Source organism: Phyllostomus discolor, chromosome 4 (assembly GCF_004126475.2).
Source record: "Phyllostomus discolor isolate MPI-MPIP mPhyDis1 chromosome 4, mPhyDis1.pri.v3, whole genome shotgun sequence".
NCBI lineage: Eukaryota > Metazoa > Chordata > Mammalia > Chiroptera > Phyllostomidae > Phyllostomus > Phyllostomus discolor.
Genome location: NC_040906.2, coordinates 59,473,157 through 59,498,221, shown reverse-complemented (window position 1 = coordinate 59,498,221; position 25,065 = coordinate 59,473,157). Strand labels below are relative to the sequence as shown.

General features: G+C 33.9%; 1 protein-coding gene across 1 annotated transcript; it reads left to right on the top strand.

The window, feature by feature from the left end:
• Positions 1–25,065, top strand: GCA (grancalcin). The gene is made up of 8 exons (XM_028509437.2): positions 1–173; positions 4,037–4,207; positions 8,257–8,326; positions 11,985–12,028; positions 12,310–12,457; positions 14,996–15,109; positions 15,393–15,451; positions 16,524–25,065. The coding sequence occupies exons 1-8, from the start codon at positions 147–149 to the stop codon at positions 16,548–16,550; spliced, it is 660 nt and encodes a 219-aa protein (XP_028365238.1). The 5' UTR covers positions 1–146; the 3' UTR covers positions 16,551–25,065.

Genomic DNA, 25,065 nt, shown 5'->3' with positions numbered 1-25,065 from the left:
GGGCTGGACTTCACCTGAGGGCCTTCTCAGAGATTCCCACGGCTCCGCAGGCGCGTCTTCAATTCTGTATCCTCTGCGTCCGTACCTGCAAGTACGTTTTTTACGCAGCCGGGTGAACACAGACGGGGACGCTAGCTCCGCTGGTCATGGCCTATCCGGGATATGGAGGAGGGGTGAGTCCTGGCCGTTTCACTGCGGCAACTGCTTTCGCGGGGCGTGGCACCCCTGGTGACGGTGCCAAAGTACGGGATCCGCCCCCAGCCGGCGAATCTCGAGTCCCTGGCACTCGGTGGCGCGGGTAGTGCGCACTGTGCTGGAAGCCGGACCCGGCCTAGTTTTGTCCCAGGGCCGCGTTCTGGTGTAGCCAAGAGTGTCCTGTGGTTTTAGAAATTTTACTGAAATGGCGCCAGAAAAACACCCTTTTCTTGTTCCAGTCATCTTTCGTTGTGCATCCTCCCGTCCCCCGCCATAAGACTCTCAGTTTTGCTAGACATCCCCTTTCCGAATTTTTTGAGCATTCGTTTTCTGTACTTTAAGTTGCTTTTGAATAAATTAAGATATGCTAAATGCCTCCTAATCTTTACTGTTCTGCCAAGTGTTGTCTGGTCTTGTAGACTTTTTGCGGTTAGGGAAGTTTACTCTTTGTTACATAACTCTTTATTTTGCATCACTTTTGAGTTGGAAGTTATAATGTAGTATGCTGGTGTCTAGCTTTTTCTTTTCAGAAAGGTCGGGCGACCTTCAGCGTTTACGTCAGTGATGTCCAAAGTAGATGAGTACACTTTATGTTAACAAAAGGTCTTGAGGGATGACCCAATGCGGGTGTGGGTAGAAAATAATATACAGTGTATTTCCTATTTTAATTCTACGTTTTTTACTTAGAAAGAGAACTTGAGCTTTACTGATATTATATGTAGGATTTAACACTTGCTTAGTTTCACCAGGCCACTTCTACTTTACAATGTTTACCTTTTATCAGTCCTGCATTATCATAATGTAAGAAAGTTTAAGATCCCTAAGGAAGGTAGAGCCTTCCTCAAAAATTAGTCATTGTAGCTAAAACCCATGGGACGTTAAAACATTTTCACACTGATATAAATTACAGGGACTGTCCTGAGGGATGAAGTGGAGTTCTATACTTTGTCTTCTCAACTTGTTTCCTTTCAGCCTGTTGTGATTTATTACAGTTTATATGCACCATGTTTTCTGGGGTTACAGATTATATAATCCAATTTAACTAAAGTAACCCTCCCAAAATGAACCAGTAGTTTGAAAATTTCTGAGAAGAAACTAGGAATCAACAATTATAGTAAAAATTCAAAAACATGCAAAACAACATGAAACATCACTAACTTTAAGCCTGGGCTTTTCTTCAGTCACGTTACCAGATAACTAGGACTTTATAGTAATCAGTTTTGACTCCTTTAACACTACCAAGAAGACAACTTACTATAATATGAATTTTTAAAACCATTTTTATGGATTAGCCTTATATAGTGGCTAAGAGGTCCAGTTCTCCACATGCACCCTCTGATCAGTCTTGGGCTTCTTCATGCTCGCCTTGTTCTAAGAGAGAAACAGAAGCTTCTTCTTAATGTCCTAAGCCTGGAAAGGACATGGCACATTTTCTGCTGTATTCTATCAGATAAAGCTGAAACAGGTCCAACTCAGATTCAAGGGAGTGCAGAAAGTCAGCCTTTGCATGGGAGAGATGGCAAACAATTTGCGGTTATCTTATTCTGACCACTAGTACCAGCTCTTACATTTTTGGATTTTTGGAGAGTTAATGCTGCTTGTCAGGAAGGAAAGATAGAAGGTTATTCATAAGGCCAGATGCTTTGTAAAATACTGGTTGCCTGACTGGTTTAGGAAAAAACTTGTGTTGAACCTTCAAGGAACAAATGGAGATGGTATAGTAGCGGGTCTGTAATCATCTTTTGGCACCACCTCACCATTAGCTTTTCACTAATATTCATATATTTAGTTCAGCCTCTTTTCTAATAGATTTTTTTTAGTTTTTCTTCCTTATGTAAAGCTTAAGTTGGTGAGAGTCTTTAATGAACCCTACATTCTTGGATATGCCCTAAGAACTGGTTGCATTCCATGTCCTTGGAGGCCTTGGAACTGATGCCTAAGTGTTGGTTATTGCCACCTGCCCTCCGAGAAAAAGCTTTGGGAGTTTTGTTCATCCTTTTATGTTGGCCAGGAAATTTCTTTCTATCAGTAAGGTGGTTTAAAAATAATTTTTTGCAGCATTTTGATTGTTTTCATTATTAAGTTTAATCAAGTTTTCCTAGCCTGCCTTTATGATAAATAGGACTTTTTCCCCCCTTGAGTCAGTACTTGTAATGTATATAATTTTAGAATGCCCTTTTCATCTACATTTTCAGATATATTGGTAAAAAGGTATTCCTAGCATTTGTCCATATATATTTTTTAATTTAAGTCTATATGTGGTTATGTACTCTCCTTTTTTAAATTCCTCATCTCGGTCTGTCCTTTGATGATCTGTCTTTTCAAAGAAGCAACTTTTAAATAATCACATCCGTTTTACTTATTTATTTTGTTTTTAACCCTTAATATTGTTTTGATGTTTACTGTTTCCTTTCTTGTACTTCATTGCTTCAGAATCTAGATTTTGACCACCTTCTTGAGGACATTTCCTGGAGTACTTCCTCCATACTTTTGCTCTTAGCAAATCCCACCTGCTAGGGCTTTTCAAAGTACTAAAAAGACTTCTGTCTTTTGTCTTTTTTCCCCCTTGTGCTTAATTTTTTTCTTTTTTGCTTTCTGGCAATCCCTGCTGAATACTTAATGAATGCAGGTGAAGTACAAATTAGCAGTTGCAAAATAGTCAGGGGAATGTAAAGTACAGCAAAGGGAATATAGTCAGTAATATTTGTAATAACTGTATGATGTCAGGGGGGTAGTAAACTTAACGGGGAAATCACTTCATAAGTTACATAAATATCTAACCAGCACTGCTGTAAACCTGAAACTAATACAATAGTAAATGTCAACTGTAACTGAAAAATGTTTGAAAGGTAATGCTGCATAAAAAAAGAATGTAAATGAAAAATATTTTTGTTCAAAATGGAGTAAAGAACAATTTTGATATTTCACTTTCATACTCATAAAGATACTGAGTGAAATATCTTTTTAGATTATTAAATGTGTATACTAAGTTCCAAAGTGAAAAGAAAGAAACCAGAGCTATAGGGGAAACAAACAGTAGGTATCCTCTGGGGTCAGACTCTTGTTTTGAATCATGCTCTCCTTCTCACTAGTTATTTGACCTTACCCAATTCTGGTAACTTCTTAAAGTTTCAGGTCCTCAACTGCAGAAAAGACATAGTACTTTAATACCTCATAGAGTTGTTGAAAAGTCAAATCACGTAACAGAGGGAAAGTACCTGGAGTACTAGGGCTATAAAAAGCTCTCAGTAAATATTAGCTTCATTTTATTATTGTTGGTATTGTTGTTATTCTTATTAGTTTTGAAAAAGAACATGGTTGGAATTATCACTTTATTGATCTGTTCATTGGTGTCTTGCTTTAAAAAATTTTTTTTCTGATGGTGAGGATGTTTTGGCCCTGTGCAGTTTCCCTTGACTTACGATTTCATTGTACCATGTAGTCTTCTAAGTATGTGGCTTGAGTTATGCTACTTGTTAGTTTTCCTGTAGGTGAAATTTTCTTAAATTTTTTACTTTTTGTTTATTTCAGGGATGATCACAGTAAACACTTAAAATTGTGCCTAATGTTCACCTTTTAGATTAAGTTCTTAGTGACTAGAGATTTCTTTTTCTTTCTCAGTTCTTTTAATGCTGGACAACATATTAATGAAAGGAATTAGGTCCTAAGGCAGGCCAGCTAGCATCTAGCTAACAGCTTTTGTGATAATAAATGTGGAAGCTTTCAGTAACTCTATTTCTGCATTTCAATGGATTGTGCATAAATATTCTCTTTTAAACCAACTTTAGTGGATAATAGGTGACATTTCTAATAATAACTTTCTCCTTTTCTACTCTTCTAGTTTGGAAATTTTAGTGGTCAGATGCCTGGAATGCAGATGCTGATGGGACAGCCAGTGCCAGGAGAAGGGCCATATGTGCCCCCTGGTGGATACTTGGGATACCCAGCTTATTCCAACAGTTATTCAGCGGAAGACCCCATGTGGAGGTACTTTACTGATGTTGCTGGACAGGTGAGATGCTAAATACATTGCACAAATACCCGTTTTTGAAATGATTGCTATTTAAAAGAAATGCTCACTTTTTTACTTAATTATTTTACGTGTATATCAAGTTTGCATTTTAAACTTATCTAGACTAATTTTCTTTGTGAGATCAGAGATGAGGGTAGTTGTTTTATTTTTAAAAGTCTGTTAGCATGAAGCCCAAACATAGTTCATTGAACTAAAAGTAGGAAAGGGTGGCCTGGGAGACTGAGCCAGAGAGGACTTGGAAAAAGAGGTCTGCATGTACACATGGGTGGCATCATTCAGTTAGTTGCCAGACAGTCATGCTCTACCTAGCCCCAGCCTTCCTGTATAAAACAGTAGACCCTTAAGTGTTTGATGCTCTTTAATAGAATTTTTTAATTGCAGCTAAATGTAATCCTTTACATTATACCATTCTTACATGCAAGGAACTTTTAAATAGTATAATACTGAGAATAAATGTTATCTGTAACTGACTATATAATAAATCCATTTTATAAAATTATATCTTAAAACATAGGAACTGGACCTATATATGTAGAGACATTTATTTGACTTCTGAACTACTTCAGTGTAACAGTTTTCAACAGTAGTTTGCTATGTTTGTACTATTTGATACTTTCCTCAGTTTTTCCAGTCTTGTGCTTTTGAATAGTCAAACTCCACAAGGACATGACTCTTGGCGTATTCTCTCTTACCAAGTTGGCACTAGGAATATATTGTGTTCCCACATTCAACAATAAATGTGTTGAATGGCTACATAAATTATCTCATTTTTAATTTTTAGTCCAAATATTTAGTCATTTCTTTTATATGTTGAATTTTGCCTAGGTTTAGGATCAGGTATCATATCTGATTTATACTATCATGGTCCTAGAACCTAATTGCTGAACTCACCTCTACAGCTATATTCTTTTATGATAGGCCTCATAATTAATGGTGCTCTATGAGGAGTGTCCAGTTAAAGGTTTCTTCAGTGTTCCTTTTTATAGGACGATGTTTTCTGAACAGTGATAATTCACTCATCAGTTGATTCAAGGAAATTCTGGTTTGTACCTTCATAAATACAGACAGACACACACGCATGCTTACTCACATGGGCACACACACACATCGTGCATCTCAGTAATACCAACGACAACTTTAGCGTGCAGACTGCTTCCGCTTTTCCACACAGCAGATCTGTGAGGTGGGTAGAATGGATGTACCCTTTTATGATAGATAAATAAGTGGAGATTAAGATTAACTGAACAAGTATGACTTGAATTTGAATATTATTTTAAAATCTTGCTGCCTGTCAGTGGCAATTAACCTAACCAATGGCAATTGATTTTTTGTTAATTATCTATCTAAAGCTCTTATTATTTAATTAGAAAATGCAGTTTTCCACTACCAATGCCACCAAATTTTGTAGGGGGATCACACAGTTGATTGTGATTTGCTAGTTTTAAGTGCAGGTAACAAGATCCAAAGTGATCACTTTCTTAGGTAGTTTACTAAGACATTGTTTATTAGTTAAGACAATGTGTTTTCATACAATGGATGAAATTGGAATATGGAGTAGTGTACTTAGAGAATGCTTTCTGTTGGTTAAAGCTTTTAATAGAGCTGTTCAAGTTGTTTTTTCTGACTGAACATTCTGTAAAAAGCACATGTAAAATTGAGTTTTATTTATATTAGGTTTTAGATTTTTAAATTTAATCCACATTTGCACAAGACATTCTGATATTTTAACTGTTTGAAATAGTAGCTGAATTTGGCCACAAACTGAAAGAAACAATTATAATTTAACCAAGAAGCCAAGACAATTATCTTTATTCTCCTAAACAACTAACCTGCTTTGTACTAGATACTGTGCTAGGACTTGGCAATGCAAAGGGCAATGAAACTCAGATACTGACTTAGAAGGTCTGGGTCCAGTCAGAGAGATGGACATGTAGGAAATAAGTGATGGAGAGAAAGAAGGCTAGAGGTGATTGGGTAAGGATTTTAGCAACACCAAGAACATCCTCTGACATTTATGCTTGTTTCTTTGCCTATAGCAGCACTGGCCAAAATACATACAATATGAGCCACAAGTGTAAGCCACATAGGTAGTTTTAAGGCCTTGAGTAAGTAGAAAGAAATATGTGAAATGAATTTTAATAATATATTATATTTAATTCAGATATATCAAAATATTAACATATCAGTGTTCTCAGTGTAAAATTTCTTAATAAGATATGTTTCTTTTCTTTGGTACTAAATCTTGGAAATCTGGTGTGTATTTTATACTTACACAATATCTCAGTTCAGACTAGCCCAGTCTAAGGATCCAGTGGAACACATGGCTAGTGGCTATTTGAGATAGCTCAGGTCTGAAGCACTCTTCCCTCAGATGTCTGCAGAGCTTATTCCTTTACTTTGTTCAGATCTTTCTCAAAATTCACTTTATCAGTTAGGCTTTCCTTAACCATCTGTGTAAAATAGCACTGCCTTCTCCTCAGGGCCAATGCACACATTCCTTATTACTTTTACCTGGCTATATTTTTCTCTTAGTACTTAATACCGTCAAAAGTAATTTCTGCTTTATTGTCTCTCTTCTGCTAGTAATATGTAAACTCTATGAAGATGAGGAATTTGTTTTAGATAATATTTGATACCTAGTCCTTTTAACGGTGCTTATATATAGTAGGTTGCTCAGGAAATATTTGTTAAAGGATTTTTTTATTCTTTCTAAATGGAAGTTATTTGTTCAATTATTTCTCTACATTTTCTTAATGTATTTGATTTAATGATTGCTCTATAAAATTAATTTCATCTTGTATGAATTTGTTCTAAAATTGCTAATTTTTATTGGCTGTCTTTTTGAACATTAGATTTTTCCACGTATTTTTGACTTTTGGTTCATAAACTTATTTCACATGCAGTTTTTGCAGCATTCCTCCTTCTTTCGGTCCCCCTTCCATGTCATCCCTTTCCTTCCCCGTGTTACCCTTCCTTATGTGTGATTTTGTGATTGTCCTCACAATCTAGATTGTGTCCTCACAGTTTTTTAAAATACTATTTTCAAACTACAGAATTTAAACTTTGTAAGCAAAATCACAAAAACATGGATGTCAGAGAAGGGAACACTTAGATGCTCTGTGTAGTGAATACTACACGAAGGGCTCATTGATGAGAGTGCTTCCCAGTATATTTTAATTCCTTTAGACCCATTGGAACTTTTTTTATGAGGAACTCCATGCTAAAGTTCAGAATATGAGTATTTCTAATACTTATTAGCAGTAGTTTGTAAAAGTTCTTTGTTGTTGTTGTTTCTTGGGTCTCTTACAAAGTACACGTTTTAAATTTGTCTCCTTGAACCTTTCTCAGAACTATCGTTTTACATTTGTGAGAATGTATTGAATATTTGACGCTTCCAGGTGAATTACTCTCCTCTGTTTGTAGATAATAAGATGAGGTACTGAAACTTGAGACTGTTCAACCTGTTTTACCTCCATTGATTTCTTATTTACATTAAAACCTTATTTCCCATATGTTCAAGCCAAGAATGTTTGAGCAGTAATTAGAAGTGTACTAATAAAATGTAAGGAATGCAAATTTTGCTGGGTGGAGTAGTGGTAGAGGGCAAAGCTATTTTCTCCATCAGTATCCTTTAGAAATAATCTCCCACCAAAACCGCCATGAAAGGAAAGTTTTTGAGACTTTTCTGAAGATATTTTTGGCATTTTCCCAGCTGTTTTAAGTAGAGGTGCAGTGTTTGTCATAAAACACATGCTTTTAGCTATTATAGTACAGAATGATTAAGCTGTTTTCCAGACGGGGAGAGAATAAATTGTACTTGAAATGCTTGATAAATTGATTGTGAAAACCTTCATATTTCATGGTCTTTAATATGCCTTTGCTGTCAATATTTGTCAATTATTTTGTAGTTGATAGTAGAGTAATATTTTGAAGATAACATTTATTGATTGGCCTAGAATAGGCAATTAGCATTTTAATATGCTTTTATACAACTGTACATTAAATCAAGTTATAATTATTTTTAACAGGATGGTGAAGTGGATGCAGAAGAACTTCAGAAATGTTTGACACAGTCTGGAATTAGTGGAACTTACTCTCGTGAGATCTTTTTTCCCTCTGTTGAAATTGAAATGGGAAATTCATTTTCTAATGTTTTGTTTCCACACTTAAAATAATTTTATCACAGACATACATGTACATAGGTTAAAGAGTCAAATAGTTCTGTGAAGTGTGTTATGAAAATAACTGTTAGTTGTGCATGCCTACCTCCCCAATGTTAACCATTCATAGAAGAAACCTTTCAGGTTTTTCAGCTCATTATTTTGAAGTTGGCCTCCAGATCTCAAAATAGCATGCTTTGTAATCACACTTGTTTTCAGTTTTGATGGTTATCAGATGATGTCCTACTATGGGACATGAGGATTTACTCTCAGTCTTAAACTCACCTTTTTCCCTGCACTCCACACAGTACCCTTGCCATCCTCCCACCCATTCAGTATGGCTATATAGTAATTTACATTAGATCAATCATCAGTATTTGCCTTATTGTTACTATCTAAATGCTCTTCTTGGATCTTGTGATAGATATGATTACTTTTCCATTTTACATAACTTTACTTTCCTGCTATTAATCATTATCCTGGAGCTTTGTGCTGTGCTTTACTTTCTGTGCAGAGCTGTCATACTGGCATTCCATCACCATTATTCAGGAGCTGTCTTTTCTCTCTCTTGGGTCTCCTCTTTATTTTATCTCTGGTCATCTTTTTTAATTCTGTAAACTGTAACATTAATTAGAATAAAGGAGTGCATGGGAGGTAAATTTTTTGAGACTGCATCTAAAAATGCTTTCATGCTATCCTCAGAATTAAGCGATTGGTCAGGTTTAGGACTCTAAGTTAAAAATCATTTTCACTTAAAACCTAAAAGGTATTGCTCTATTGTTTCTAGCTTCTATTGTCACTCTGTATGTCATTTGTCTTTCTTCTCTTGAGGCCTATGAAATCTTGTTCCTAGTCTAGTAGTTCACAGTGATGTGCCTAGTTGTGTTGTGTGGGGAACCCAGTGAGCACCCCTCTTCTGGGAACTCATTCACTTTAGCTCTGGGGAATTTTCTTCAGTGCCGTTTTCTTCATTTTGTCTCTCTGGAATGCCTGTTATTTGGAATGGATCACTTATCTTTTCTCTCCTATTTCTCGTTTTCCTCAATTTTGGGGGACATTATCTATTTTCTAAACCTTCTATTGAGTTTTATCTGCTATCATGTTCTTAAATCCCAAGAGCTTCTTTTTTTTTCCCCATGAATGTATTATCTTTCCTTTTCCTTATCTCTGAGACTATTAAAGTTTCTCTCTTTCTACATAACCTTTGTTTCCAACAATTTTTTTTCCAGCTTGTGTGTTAGATTATCTTTCATATTAGATGTCTTTCTTGGGTGTCAGTGATCCTTGGATAGTCATAGTCAACTAAAATGCTAGTTAGCAGCTCTGAGATCACGCTTAGGTATTGATTGTTGACTTCCATGTCTGATGGTGGTTAGGCTGCGCAGTTTGCTGAGCAATACTGGGTGTTCGTATCTTTAGGGATTTCCTTTTGGGCTGGTTGTCCAGCTAATCTTCTGTCTGGAAAGGAGGGAGGACTCAGCAGGGCTCCCAGCCTTTTGTACATTGTCATTTAATTGCCTTGTTTTCAGTAGGTGGCCCTGTTCTGGAATCCTGCAGTCCACAGGCTTCTCCAGGGAATAAAACCCGAGACTTCTGCTGGGGTGGGAGCAGACATAGTAGCTGTTCATGTAGCTGTTCATCACAGGGGGTGATTTGGAGCTCTAAATTCTCCTTAAGTAGGCATTCAAGCATGCCTTCTGTTCTTATCTTACCTTCACATCCATTTACAGAAGTGTTGCCAATTCTTAAACTTTTGGGGTCTTCTCCAGGGTAACGAGGCTGCTTCTCAGCTTTTCTTATTGCAAGTTCAGGGAAACACTTGCTCAGATCTACATTAGTTAACTCATGTCCATCTAGTTTTCCTTCTAGTTTCCTTCTTTCTTTTTTAGTTGTCCTTCTAGTTTTAGCTTGCAAAATTTTGTTGCTTTGTTTCTTCCCTTTTTTCTTTAAAGGTTTATGACTTAAAAAACTTACTTTCTATTCTAATGGAGTATGGTGGGAGAGAGCGGAACTCCATCAACTTTCCTCAAAATCCTCACTTTTTATTCTTTGTCAAAATATTTAATCGTATATATTTGATCTTATTTTGAGAATAAAGGTATGCTTATTCGATGACTCCATTTTTACTGTTTATTCTCATCTATTGAGACTCTCCCACCTAATGAATGTGTGCCATGTTCACTTGAAAGCAAAACAGGTATCCTTCGCTCGATGAATAATGGAGTTAGCACTCCAGCAATTTCTCATGTAACCTTTGTTCCCATCCCTGCTCCTGCAGTTTCTGTATGAAGAAATGCAGGGCTTCAGTGCTGACTCCTCCACTTAATTAGCTCTGTGAACTTGGGAAAGTTTGGCTTTCTGGGCCTCTGTTTCTTTAATTGTGAAATTAGGGTTATAGTGCATGTGGCATGTTTATGTGAAATCACGAAACACTACCTGGTTCACAGTAAATGCTCCTCGAGTGTCTGTTGAAATTGTTTGTAACCACCTATTCTAACATTGACACAATTTTTAAACAATTTAAAGAAAATCAGCTATTTTAACTTGTGGAATGTTTTATATTTTTTCTTAATGGGTCCAAAATTTAGCTGAAATAATTTGGTTCTTTATAGAATTTCAAAAATATCAAATAGCATAAAATAAACCAACTAACTTTAAGCAATTTTACTTATTTATCTTAGTGAGCTACTAGCTGCTATAACTTCATAAGCTTAACTGTGTTGATATAATGTCTCCTTTATGAGGACTATAATTTATCTTGAGATAAATCACATACTAGTTGAATATAATTATGATAAGGATTTGAGAAATTAAATTCTACTTAGTGAGTCCTCGGTTATAGTTCTATGATTATAAGAAAGTTAATATTTTTAATAACTCCTGACTTTAAGGTAGTTTTATTTATTTCTTCCTTTCTTTACCCCCTCCCCCACCCCAAGGTGGGGGAACAGATGGTTTAGTTCGGAAACTTATCTTCTCTTACTTGGTCAGTCGCAATAAAACTACCAAATGATTTACCTACATCTATTTTCATCTCACTTCACAGTCTAGTCATTGTAAACTAATGGAGATTTTAGAATTGTCCCTCTGCTCCTTAGAATACTTCAGTGACTTCCATTGGCCTAATCTTTAGTGTGGCATTCAAGACTCTCACGATCTGGGTCTCACCTGTCTTTCTGATGCCATCATGTGCAGCTCCCTCACATGTATGCCATACTCAACCAAATCACTAACTCCTTCAAATTTTGTGCTCACAGTATATGTCAAACTTCTGCTTATACCCCATTTGTATTTGTGTTAGGCGGACTAAAGCCCTCCTTTTCTTCTGTAACAGCAATTTTCAGTTACTTTATAATTGTTCATTTAATTATCTAAATCCCCTTAATGTCAGTAGTTTGAAGGTAGCAGTAACTTTTTTGATGATGATGATGATGATGGTGATGATGATTTTATTATGGGTGGCTAACATTCAAAGTTTGCTGATTGGAGTGATTGTATATTTTTTACTAAATTTTAATTTGCCAGTAGAAATTGTCATAATCTTACACAGATAAAATTGGGCAGACTCTAATTCAAATAATGAATGTGTTTTATAGCCTTCAGTTTGGAAACCTGCAGAATTATGATTGCCATGTTGGATGTATCCTTGAATAAAAATAGAAAAGACTATTGAATAATTGCTTTCTGCATATTAAGGAAATTGTTGGTTATAGATGACCACAGTAAACTAGAGTTTAAAAATACTTTGTAAGATCCTGTTTGAATTCCATACTTTTCTAGTTCTGCATAGAAATGTACTCAAATGTTGAGTTTGGCTAATTCTTGCAGAGGCAACCCAGCTTTTGGGGTCAATGATTTGGAATTTTGGGTTAGGTAAGTTCTCTTGGTATCAAAATTTATTTTTGTTAATAAAACTCTCAGAGAGATTACACAGGAAAAATGGGATTTAATGAATTCAAAGAACTTTGGACAGCCCTTAATGGCTGGAAACAAAACTTCGTAACCATTGATCAAGACCAGAGTGGCACAGTGGAGCACCATGAACTAAACCAAGCCATTGTCGCAATGGGTAAGAACATTAAAATTCTTCAGCGTACATCCCAGTTATCTTTGTCCTTTGATCAGACAAAACTTAATTATTTAATTTTGTTAAGTAATGAAGGGATATATTATTGTACCAGCTGTTGCCTAGTTTGATTTCAAGGTTGTACGTAAATTCTGACTAAAAACCTTTCACAAAAAATCATTTTATCCATTAATTTTTCAAAAGATGAACTTTCATACATTCTGGATAATAAAATAACTTAAGAATTTTCTCTGTTGAGTGTATTTAAATGTATTCCTCTAGTTTTTAGAGCTTACTTACCATTTATATTATGTTCTTTTGTAACTTGGTAAAGCCTCCAATTCTATAGCAAAGGCCTATCTCAGTTAGAGGTCTCCATAATATAATCTAGCTTTTCAGCAATAAAAAACATCTTTTTTGTTTTTGTTTTTTTTTTCTTATGTAGTATAGAACACACAGTAGACATTAAAATACCTCCAAGTGGGAACTATGTTTTTTAGGATATTTTAAAACACTTTAATTTTATTTTTATTAATCTCTGATAAGCTAAGGTTCTAAGTCTACTTTCTTGTGAAAAGTGATCATATACAATGGTGTTAAACTTGCTTACAGTTAACACAATTTTAAGTAGTTTTCTTAATTATGTTTACCTTTGTGATTTTATTTATACTCACTTCTAAATAAAATAGATTTGTAAGAAAATTAACTTTTGAAAGTTAAAATCTGAGCCCAATGCAAATTACCTCAAATTCCAATTTAAAGAAGTCAAAACCAGTGATTTGTTTTGTTTTATAAAGGTCATTTCAGGGACAGTCCTGGCCATATAAACATTATAGGGTTCTATTATAGAGCCTTAATAACTAATAGATTAAACTCGTTCCTTAATTAGTAATGTTTAAAAATTAACCTTTTGCAGAAAAGAAAACCACTAAAGAGTTCACATAGGCAGTTGAATATACAAAGAGGTATTCTGGATTATTCAAATTTGTAATTATTTTTCTAAGAATGCTGTGGGAAATCATAAGAATTTAGTCAGTATCACATCCAGATTGTAACTTTCTAATAGAAAGCTCAAAATGGATTTGTATGTAATTACATTAGTGTGCATGGTTTACTTGCTGCTGCTATCAATTTATTCCTTTCCTTTTATTTACTTTTAGCAAGCTTTCTGCATTATGTTTTATTATATCTACACATAGAATTTTCTCCAATTCATTTAGTTTTATTGTTTTTCCTTTGAGTGGATTAGTGTCTTTGGTCCTTATCTACTAACTCAGTAATAATACCAACAATGCTTCTGGGCCTTCATTCTTCACAGTAAAGTGCACGCACATCATTAAATACATAAGACAATCTACAGGGATGCAGAAAGTAGAATATATTAATTTGTATTTCTAATTATTTTTACTTCATTCTTTTTAAATATTAGTTTTAGATCTATTTTAAAGTGTAAATAATCAAACAGTGATACACATATAGAATTTAAAACTAAATTAATGCACATATAATAGAATGAATGATCCCAAACATTTTACTTATAGGAGTATACAATTAAAAACTTTTGGAGACCACAGGCCTAGATAACAAAGAACCAAGGAAGGGTTATGGGACATAACGGAATAGCACTTTTCTGTTTCTTCTCTTTCTGAATGACCTTGTTGATCCTCAAATCTTCTCTGTTTATAAAAGACACTTGTAAGTAAAATATTCAATGGGAAATATAGGATTTGAGTGACAGCAAAGATCATTGATAATCTTTGCTTTGTTGGTCTTTAAAGAACTATGTAATTTACAGAATTGATGGGTGAAAAGAGGGCAAAAAGTACAGATTTCCAATTATAAAATAAGTAGTCATGGGGATTTAATACACCATGGTGTATTTAATCACCATGGTGATTATAGTTAATAATACCGTATTGAGTATTTGAAATTGCTGAAAAGTAGATCTTAAAAGTTCTTATAACAAGAAAAAACAAAACTTATAAAGATAGATTATATAAGATGCCAAATGGTGAAAGTTATTTCACATTTGTACTATGTATAGTGTCAAATGTTAACTAAGCTTATTTTGGTAATTATTTTGCAATACATACAAATATCAAATTATTATGTTGTACACCAGAAGCATAATGTTGTATGTCACTATACCTTAATAAAAAATAAAAACACAAATAAAAAAAATACCTGAAGGGTAAAAAAATAAAATTACAGAATTGAAATACTGAAACATTAAAACCTATGAAATACCTAGACATTTATTTTAAAATCAAAATCTATTTTAAAAAGTGATTATTCTTTAGCTTTGATTTATAAGCTGGAATTATGTTTATGTACCACTATTAGTAATGAATAGTTGCTTTAATCAATTTTAATATGAATGTGTTTTGTTTCTAACACTGAGTTTTGTTTTTAATATTTTTTGTGGAATGCATTTTGAAAGTTAATATGTTTTATGACTGTTAACAAGAATGCAATGTTTGTTGTGGTCTTCTTATGGTGTTTAGTTTTAGAAATTTTAATTTATCACTCCCTTTTTATTAGGTTATAGGTTGAGTCCTCAGACATTAAGTGCTATTGTTAAACGTTATAGCAAGAATGGCAGGATCTTCTTTGACGATTATGTTGCTTGTTGTGTGAAGCTTCGAGCATTGACAGGTATGTATCATTTAAAAATGGGTGCAGTATCATATAGCTATTTTTCTTACGTACAGCAAGTTTATAATATTACATGTTTTTCCTCCATTCATTATTGAATCTAGTCAGAGTGTTAAGGCTTTAAATTTTTTTGGACTACAAATAATGAAAAATTGTTATAGCTCAGTTTTGTAGGTTTTCTTATTGAATATGAATTTATTCACTTTTTAGTATGTGGGGACACCATGTATTTGAAACTGTAGATTTTCAGTTATAATAAAAAAGTAATTTTTTTTGTTTAAAGATTTCTTTAGGAGAAGAGATCACTTACAACAAGGGGTTGTGAATTTCGTATATGATGATGTGAGTATCCTGTTAAACTTTTGATATTTACACTGTGTTCCAGAAGTGTTCATAGTTATCAAAAACTGTTAAGTGGGCCCTGGTACAAATACGGGGAGTAATATATTTCATAGGCCATGTTCTTTTTCTATATTTTTTAGTTGAGTGTAAATATAAGATTCAGTATTGGTACAAATGCCAACTTGACTTAATATTAAACATAAAAAATACTGTGAAATTTTATGAGAGGTTTTCTTAAAAATTTTTTTATTTTATTATTTTTAGAAACAGAGGAAGGGAGGGACAGAGATGGGGAGAAATCTATTGGTTGCCTCTCATATACACGCTGATGGGGACTAAACCTGTAGCCTATGTGTGTGTCCTGACTGGGACTTGAACTGGCCACTTTTCGCTTTGCTGGATGATGCCCAACCTAATGAGCCACACCGGTCAGGGCTATGACAGGGTTTTGACAGTTTACCCTCTAAATCATTTTCAAGGGCAAAACTATCATTATTTTTATGAAGAGTACTTTACTTGTGATCTTTCTTAGTTCTAATAGAGATAGGAAATTTTCATTTATAATAGATTATAAAGCTGTTTCATTTCTTATTTCAAGTGGTTGCTATTAACCTGAATTCAGGTTTTTTTTTAAAAAAAAGATTTTATAGGAAAGTTACGTTTCATGTGTGTTTTTTTAAAAGATTTATTTATTTATTTTTAGAGTGGGAAGGGAGGGAGAGAGAGAGAGAGAGAAACATCAATGTACGGTTGCTGAGGCCATGGCCTGCAACCTAGGCATGTGCCCTGGTTGGGAATCGAACCTGTGATGCTTTGGTTCACAGTCTGTGCTCAATCCACTGAGCTACGCCAGCCAGGGCTCATGTGTTTTTTAATATTTTAGTGCCGTTGTTTTGTTTTGTTTTGTTTTTTTGTAGAAGTTACAGGGTCACCATTACCCTACTAGTATATACTGGTTGAATTATAAGACTTGGAAAATAACACTTTCTCAACTTTTGAAAATGCTTTTATGGAATATAATAAACAAATACCATTTTATTGTTAACAGCTGATGATTTTGCTTACATATTAGTTTTTGCAGGGCACTATGACAATTTGAATGCCTAGAATTTGAAAGCTGAAGAAAATACTGTGAATTTTTCTGACTGGAAGAAACAAATTGGACTACTTTGATTTAAAGCTTTTGGTGGGGCTTCTCCATGTTTCTACTTGTTAAATCTCTTCCCTTCATTTTATATATATATATATATATATATATATATATATATATATATCACTTTAATTTGTTATATATAAAAATAATGTGTTTTCATTGTAGCACACAACTCAAAACAATAAAAGATGTTTTTGTATTTGGGATGTTTCTGCTTTTAGAAAAGTTACCACTTTATGGATATCTGTATGTCATCAAATATTGCTATATGATTAATTGATGTAAATATCTCTTAACCTTAATTTTTAAGATTATATATATAAGAAGCCAAATGATAAAAGCCTATATGAAACTAATTTATACTTACCTGCAGGTTACAAATTTTACTTTCAATTTTTGTTGGGATTTGTAGGCAAGCTAGAAGGGCAATCCCGGATTTTGTGCCACAGTCATAATGGGGTTCATTCTTAATCACATTATTAGAGAACAGAAACTCACAAGTCTTTGTGAAGAAGGACACTGTAGTTCCTAAAACTTTATTTTAAATTGCCTTAGGTGGGCAATAAAATAATATATAGTGAAATAAGACTATAGGAGGCATGATTTTTCCTTTTTTATTCTTTACATACTTTTTTCAGTGTGTTTTGTTGGCATCTATGGAAAAAAGTTTTTAAACAACTTTTCTCTCTGCGCTTTAATTTGTTACTGAAGACACAGATTACCTAAAATGGCATCTTTTGCTAAATCTAGATTTTTCTGGAAATGATACATTTTAATGAAATGTCAACATTTAGATTTTCTGTTAAACTTAATTGTTGTTTATATATGATGCCAACTGTTCACAACGTTAGAAAAAGTCAAGCGATATACCACTTTGCTTAAATATTCAGAAATTATAAATCTGACTTTCCTGACAGTATTCGCTGGTGGTTTGGGCGTTAGGAAGCCAGTAAGTCTTTCCGCATCTGTGGGGTGTGGAGCATCGCAGACGCCCAGCCACGTTTCTGAGTGAGAGCACTCTTGCAGTTGCAAAGTTGGGTCACCAGGTTTTTAGCCTTTAAAATCCCCGGTGTAAGCTGTTATAATTAAGCCAGCCCCTTTTTTGGCAAAACCTTAAGTTCTTCTTAATGAAGATTTAGTAAAACACATATTTTTCTTACACGTGAACTGAAGATCTTCTCCAGATTAAATGTGAATACAGTAGTCCCCCTGATCCATCCAGGTGGATGCATTCCAAGACCCACCAATGATGCCTAAAACCAGAAATAGTACCTAACTCTCTTTATACTATGTTTTTTCTGTATATACACATCTGTGGTAAAGTTTAGTTTATAAATTAAACGCAGTACGAAATTAACAACGGTAGCAATATACTGTATTAAAAGTTATGTGAATGTGGCCTCTTTCTATGTCTTAAAATATCTTATTGTACTGCACATGCAGCATGGACGTGGTGGCCAAAGGGATGAGTCATGTCCCAGGAGGGATGGCCTGGGGCAGCTGGAGATTTCTTCACACTCTTCAGAACAGGGCGCAGTTTGAAACTTATGAATTATTTTTGGAGTTTTCCATTTTATAACTTCAGACCACAGCTGACCTCAGGTAACTGAAACCTTGGATATGGGGCCACTACTGTATAAATTGACATAACTTTAGTATGGCTGGTGACCAAATTAATACAGTTTTTATAAAACTATGTTTCTTTAAAAATGGAGGATGAATGATTAGTGGTATCTTGAAAAAAAAACATGTTATGAACATATAATTTTAAATCAACTTTTGCTTTAAAAAAACCCTGGAAATGACATAATTATAATCATTTTGAAATTAATAATTTTATATACTTGACTGTCAAATTCATTTGGTCTGTTTTATAAAATATGTATATAAATCCATATAATTTGTACCTTTGGCTGTAAATTTTTTTCTTAAATATATTTGATAATGTGAGATGGTATTAACTGAACCATAAAAAATAATTTTAAATGGAATTATTGTAGGAAAAAGCTAATGTAAGCACACTGTCATTCGCATTGAAGAAGGATGATGATATGGCTCAGCAGCCTAGAATCTTAACACCCAGCTTATAGGTGGTTCAGTTACTATACTGTTCTGAAGTCAGTTGTGATTGACTGGAATATTAACATGTCATGTTAGCATGGTAGTTTGTACTGGTTAATTCATGCCCGGTTTTCTTATGATCTAAATTACTGAATAATGTACACTCTTAATGTCTAAGCTTTTATTTGTACAGTAAACATGTTTCCATGTCATTTTGAGAATTTTTTTAATAAACATTCAAATAGCTTGCTGTAAAGTTTTGTATCATACAAAATTTGTTACATACATGAGATGCTTCAATTCAAATAACAGTGCAGTAACACCTACTATACCTAAAAAACTGCCAAATAATGAAATGTCAGGTATTCCACTTCTATTTCCAGTGCCAGTTTACACATTTTAAATTACATTAAGGGGAAGTCAGTACTATTAGAATCTTAATTTGGTCCATTTTAATTGTAATCTTAAGGACTGTGCTCATTTGATCTATTTAAGCATGCATTCAGAAACAAAAAGTAATAAAAATGTCAAGTGATATGTTTATTTCTGGAAAAGACATTTATCCTGAAAGAAAGTCGAATTTATTAATGTACTTTAAAGTCTGTGCAATTAAAAAAAGTAACAAAAACATCAACTTGTGATTTTTTCTTTAAGTAAAATATACAAATCAACTTTGCTCGTAATCTCACAGCATTACTAACCTGGACAAACACACACTGCCAGAAATGTGCTTTTCTTTGTCTTTCTATGACAACCTCATAGATGATAATGTTTATTCCTGTTTGTAGCAGTAGTCTGGGACATGAATAGGAATAAATTTGCAAAAAATCTGGTAAATAAAATCTAGTAAGTAAAATCCAACATTTTCAGGTTAGCATATTTTTTTCCTTAAATTTTATAATGCAATCATGATGTTTTATTACTTTAGAAATTTTAGTAAAAGGTCACAATTCTTTTGGCCTCAATTCAGCCATGTACATGGTAAATTAAGCATTTTGAAATAAATGTACAATGTTAAGGTATCTAAGAGTGTGCCTCGGCTTTATAATAGTATCAAGTGGTGCAAAAAAACCCCATTTTCAACTGTTACAGTGATGAATGCAGAAAGGATTTTAACTGAATACTGTTGAAATATTTGTGATCTAGAATAAGGTCATAATGTCACATACATACATATATTAAAATTGTCCAGTAATGTAGAATACTGAGCACAAAATTTGCAGCAAAACACTGGGAAACTTATTAAATATTTCTCTCTGACTTACTCTCTGACTTACTCTGACTGACTTGTTACTTGAATACTTGGAAATCTTGTGCTTTTGATTGTTTCTTGCCATGTCTGTTTTCTACTTGTTTTTTTAAAAAAGATATTTTACTGGCATATGAAAGAAGAGCCTTGTATTACTCTACATTCCTTTTACCCAAGTAGCTTGGTAATATGCAGCTTTGTGTATTTGTGAGCATTCAAAACTCAGATGTGCTTTACGTCTGAATAGATAGTAAGTAGACATTGGCAGCACTAATACATAACTATGATGTGCATCGAGTTAGGGAATGAGGAGGTCCTTGCTTAGGTAGTACCTATTGTTTTAAGTTGTACCCCTTCTGCAGCATCAGAGATGGTGGGAATTTGGGAAGATTACAGGGAATGAGAAAAATTGGGCTAGGTTGTCATTGAATATGCCAGGAATCAGTACTTTCAGATAACGTTGAGGGTGTGTGCGTCTGGGGGGCGGGGAGGGTGTGGGGGTGTCCAACCTTTTAAGCATAGAAATAAATACTTTATAGATACATACCTATAGCCATTTGCATTTTAGTCGGCTGTATTTAATCTCATTTTATCTTGCTCTGATTACTGAAATTTCAAAGGAGAACCTGAGCTGTGCTCATGTGATTGTTCTAGAAACATACTAACTAAAGACCCATATTCTTTGAAAAAATTATAGGCCATTTAAAAATAATTTTATGATTAGCTGAACTTTTGGATGTATATTTCATTTCCCAGAGTTATATCTATGCAATACTTGCAAATTTATTTTAAGAGATTGTAAGTTTTTAAATACTAAGCTTTTTCATACTTTGAGTCTCATTTTCTAATCAGCGTTACTATAGATATCAATCTAGTACGCTCTGCTAATCTGTATTTGGTTTAGTTTTTCATTTATCAGGTAGGGAGATGTTCTCTTGGATTTTTAAATCTTAAAAACGAATGGTGGGAGATCTAAACCACTAAACAGTCTTAGAAAATTTCCACAACATGACCAACACATGTTCTTTAAAAGCTTTTCTTTAAGTTTGATTTTTTCTTATATAATAGATTAATGATTCTAGGGGCAAATTAAGAATGTATGAAACTTAGGTAAATGAAAATAGTGTTATCTGGATATTTTCTTCATGAAAAAATTGAATCATGCATATCAATTGTAAAGATTTTGTTTCACATACAAATTCAATCTTCTTTAGCCATCAGAATCTTTAAATAATCGAATGTTTTAGTAAATTACTATTGTGTTTTTGATAGGCAGTAATAAAAACAAAATGTTTTTATTTCTTTAATGTTCGATGTAATACTTTTATCACTCAGTTTACTTGTCTCCTAGTGGGACTCAGTAAAACCTTGGATGCACTGTTACGATTATGTGACTGTGAAACCCATCAGCACCCCCACACCCAAGTCTAATACCGTGCCTAGGAAGATGTTGGAAACAGTTGCCTTCGCCAATGGAAGTGTCCTAACTAGCTATTGAGATTTACTTTCTTTTCCCCCCAAATAATTTCTTTTACAAATCCTTGAATTTTCATGTATAAATAGATGAGAAATTATATGCTTCTTTCTTAAATTATGTATATATGCTATAAGTTCAATACAACTTGTACACTTAGCTACCAAAAATGTGCAATCATTTTTACATGAAATTTACATTTTTTGTATTTACAGTTATTTGTAGGTTATTGCAAAACTATTGTGCAAGTAGATTACACTGTCAATACCACATACCAATCTTTGAGGAAAATATTTGCTAAAAAATAAATATTTCTGCACAGAGTATTTCAAAAGCATCATGATTTCATGCTATAATATGTGTATAAAGACTAGGAAATAGTATTTGTTTTGGTAGATTGTTTCATCCTGTTTAAAAGCATTCCAAGGTACTTACTACTTACCAATGCAAGTGAGCTTCTTTATATCAGATAACTGACATTTTCAAATGATCACAGAATAGTTTTTGAAATCTATTCTTTACCTGGCAAACATTCTATTGTACATTTTTCTATCAAAATTATAGAATGCATATTTCAGCTAAATAGAGGTAATTTGCCTTTAATTAAAATCAGTATGTATCTAGGAGATAAAAACTAGGGATTCCTTAACATTTTTATCTTATTTAATATTTGGAAAAAAGGTGTCTTGACATTTCAAAGCTTTTGTAATTTTAGGGGCATTTTGATGAAATTGGAGAAGTTAATTATAAGACTACTGACCCTCAAATTTTACTCCTAAATAAGGATGATGGGATGGTGTGGAGTTTTCTTGTATAGTGAAACAATGTAAAGTCAGCATGGAAAAAATACATAGTTTAAATGCTAACAGTTGTGATTCTTTTCAATTTAAAAACAAAAACAGGAAGTAAAAAGACTAGGTTAAATGTATAGCACTTTAAAATCCCAGATATCCCAAATTATTTTGTGTCTCTCAAAATATAAATTAACTGATGGAAGTCACAGATGTCATGACTACAACATAGGAATTTATGTTTTGACATTAACTTTTCAAGAATAACCATGTTAAGATTGCTGTTTTCTTTAGAAGTTTGGTTATGATTGGTAGAACAATGAAATTGGTCAACTGACTGTATTCTTGACATCTGTGTTCTTATCATTGCACTCTGTAGATGTTTTATTGTTCACAGTAATAACTTACTAGTTTTAAATATCTTCTTGTTAATAACCTCTTAACCTCCACTTAATTTTTGATATAAATTAGCCTTGTGATAATTTCATGCTGTCAGTTTTTTCATGTCATGTTTTCCTGTGAATTTTCTATATTGCATATTTTTAAAGCAGTGTATTTGTACCACAAAAGCATAATTATTCTATGATTGGGCACTGATCGATTATAATGTCTAATATAAGGAAAAAACACTTTTAGTTGTTAAAATATTAACATCACTTCATTATAAGTTAAGTAGAGCTATAAGAAAGCCTTGAGTGAGAGCACGTGAGAAGTCAGGCAGGGGGGTGGGGTGGGCAGAGCTGTTGCAAACCTGGAAAACAATTGCAACACCAATAAATGGAGAATTTTATCAGTGTAGGACAAAGGCGATATTTGGCAAATATTGGATGTTGCAGCAGAGGAAACATCGCTAACTCTGGCATTCTGCCCTGAGCAAATGGATCTTGGAGAGTTGTGTGAGAATCCTTACATATATTTTTTTAATTGAATTTATTCAGGTAAACTTGTTCAATACCTGTCATAGATTTTTGTCATTGGGTGTAAATGTGGTCAGTGTTGAGCAGGGTAAAGAGCAACATAAGGTTTTCAGAATACCTAAATTGTTCTGCACTTCCTTCCAGCATAAAGCCACCATCTCTGTGATCCTGCACAAGTCACATGACGATCTTACAGTTGTATAGTGCTTGATGGTTTACTAAGCACTTCCCTGTGATGTATTTTAGAGGATTCTAACCACGTCTCTCGAAGATATTTAAGACATTACCTCCATTTTTATAGTTTTTGATACTGGGCCCCATTGAGGTTTTATCATGGCAGTAGGTGGAGAGAGTTACACCTGAATTCAGATTTATCATTGAATCTTGCCATTTCCACCATTCCACACTGGAGCTTAGGCAGTCGGAGGCTATATAATATAGCTGTGCTGTGAGTGAGAAATCCTAGATGCCTGAAAACAACCGTTATAACTAAAAGTCTATTTTGTGGAAAAAAATAGCCTTTTCCTTCAAAATTGTAATTTGAAAATGCATTTTCAAATATCCATTTGGGAACTATATCATGAATCTAAAGAAGGGCTTGCACAGTGAGGCAGCGTTTATAGAATACATTCCGGTAGCACTGAACTTGACATTACCTTTGCATACTGGGTGTTTCACATCAATTCATAGCAGATGTATTGGTAACAATGTGATTCATACTCTCTATTGTAAATAGTAAGTATTTAAAGCTATAAACCTAGTAGTGCAAAATACAATTAAGAGGGTTAAACAATGGCTACATGTGTGTTTTTCTGAATCAAAAGCTATAGTCTTGATAACAGCTGTTTAGTTGGAGACATAGCACGTTGTGCAAAAGCTAAATTGTGAAAATTATGTTCCTGATTTTAATGTCATGTTCCTGAATGAGAACCAAAGAATAGCATTTTTTCAGCACCTACTATGTGCCAGGCACTTTACTATATGACATCTCATTTTCTCCTTGAGCTTCTTCAAGGCAGGTACCATCATTTCATTTTTACAGATTCAGAAAAAAAGACTCAGGGACATTCATTAACTTGCTCAGGGTCACATAGCTGTTAATGAAAGAACCCATGGTGACCCCCAAGTTGGTCTGACTACAGAGCCCAAGCCCTCACTGTTCATTAGTACAGTTTTCATGTGCATCATGATCTTGTGGGAGAAGGCTTAGTTAAAGGGATTGCTGGGTCCCCCCGAGTTTCCGATTTAGTAGATCTGAGTGGGGCCCACGAACCTGCATTTCTATGGTGCCCAAGTTGCTGGTGCTAGTGCTGCTAATTTGAGGAGCACGCTTAATATCTCATCTTGTGTTTCCAGTGGCTCACCTGATAGACACACTTGTTTTACTGCAAAAATATAATTAGAAACCCAGTAACATTTGAATTTTTTAGTGATTTACAGAAGTTTTGGTTTGCAGTAAGAAGTCTACTTAAATATATATTGATGTAGTTTTGGTATTAACTATGGATAAACAATTTAAAGGCTACACTATATCATAAATGAGTCAATGTTGCAATTCATTTTTAGCAACTAGATCTACCCATTTCTTTTTTTAGTCATGGAAAGCATTCAGGGGGAATACACTGTCAATAATTATTTTAGATATGCTGATGAGGTGATACATTTTATTCTTAGATAATATATAATGGGGTTTTAAAATAACATTTAGATAAGGACATTATTTTAGGCATTTTGGGTCTTTGCTAGAGATCAACCTCCAAAAGGATCTTGTAAGCAACCTTTATACATGCATGTAAACCTGCCAACAAATAAATGCCACTCTGCCCTGAGTTGGCTGCTGTATCTCCTGACGAGGATGACTGGAAAGCTCAGCTGTGATGAACAACCCATTCTAATGGACTTAAGAAACTATCCTGTCCCAAATGTGTCCCTGCCTTCCAAAGTTTGGGGAATGATTGATTAGTAATTT

Excerpts from the sequence above, each read along its gene's own strand:
- GCA (XM_028509437.2), top strand. The coding sequence starts at position 147 with ATGGCCTATCCGGGATATGGAGGAGGG. Across the intron at positions 8,327-11,984 it reads AATTAGTGGAACTTACTCTC|CCTTCAGTTTGGAAACCTGC; the intron begins GTGAGATCTTTT and ends TGTGTTTTATAG. Across the intron at positions 12,029-12,309 it reads TTATGATTGCCATGTTGGAT|AGAGATTACACAGGAAAAAT; the intron begins GTATCCTTGAAT and ends TAAAACTCTCAG.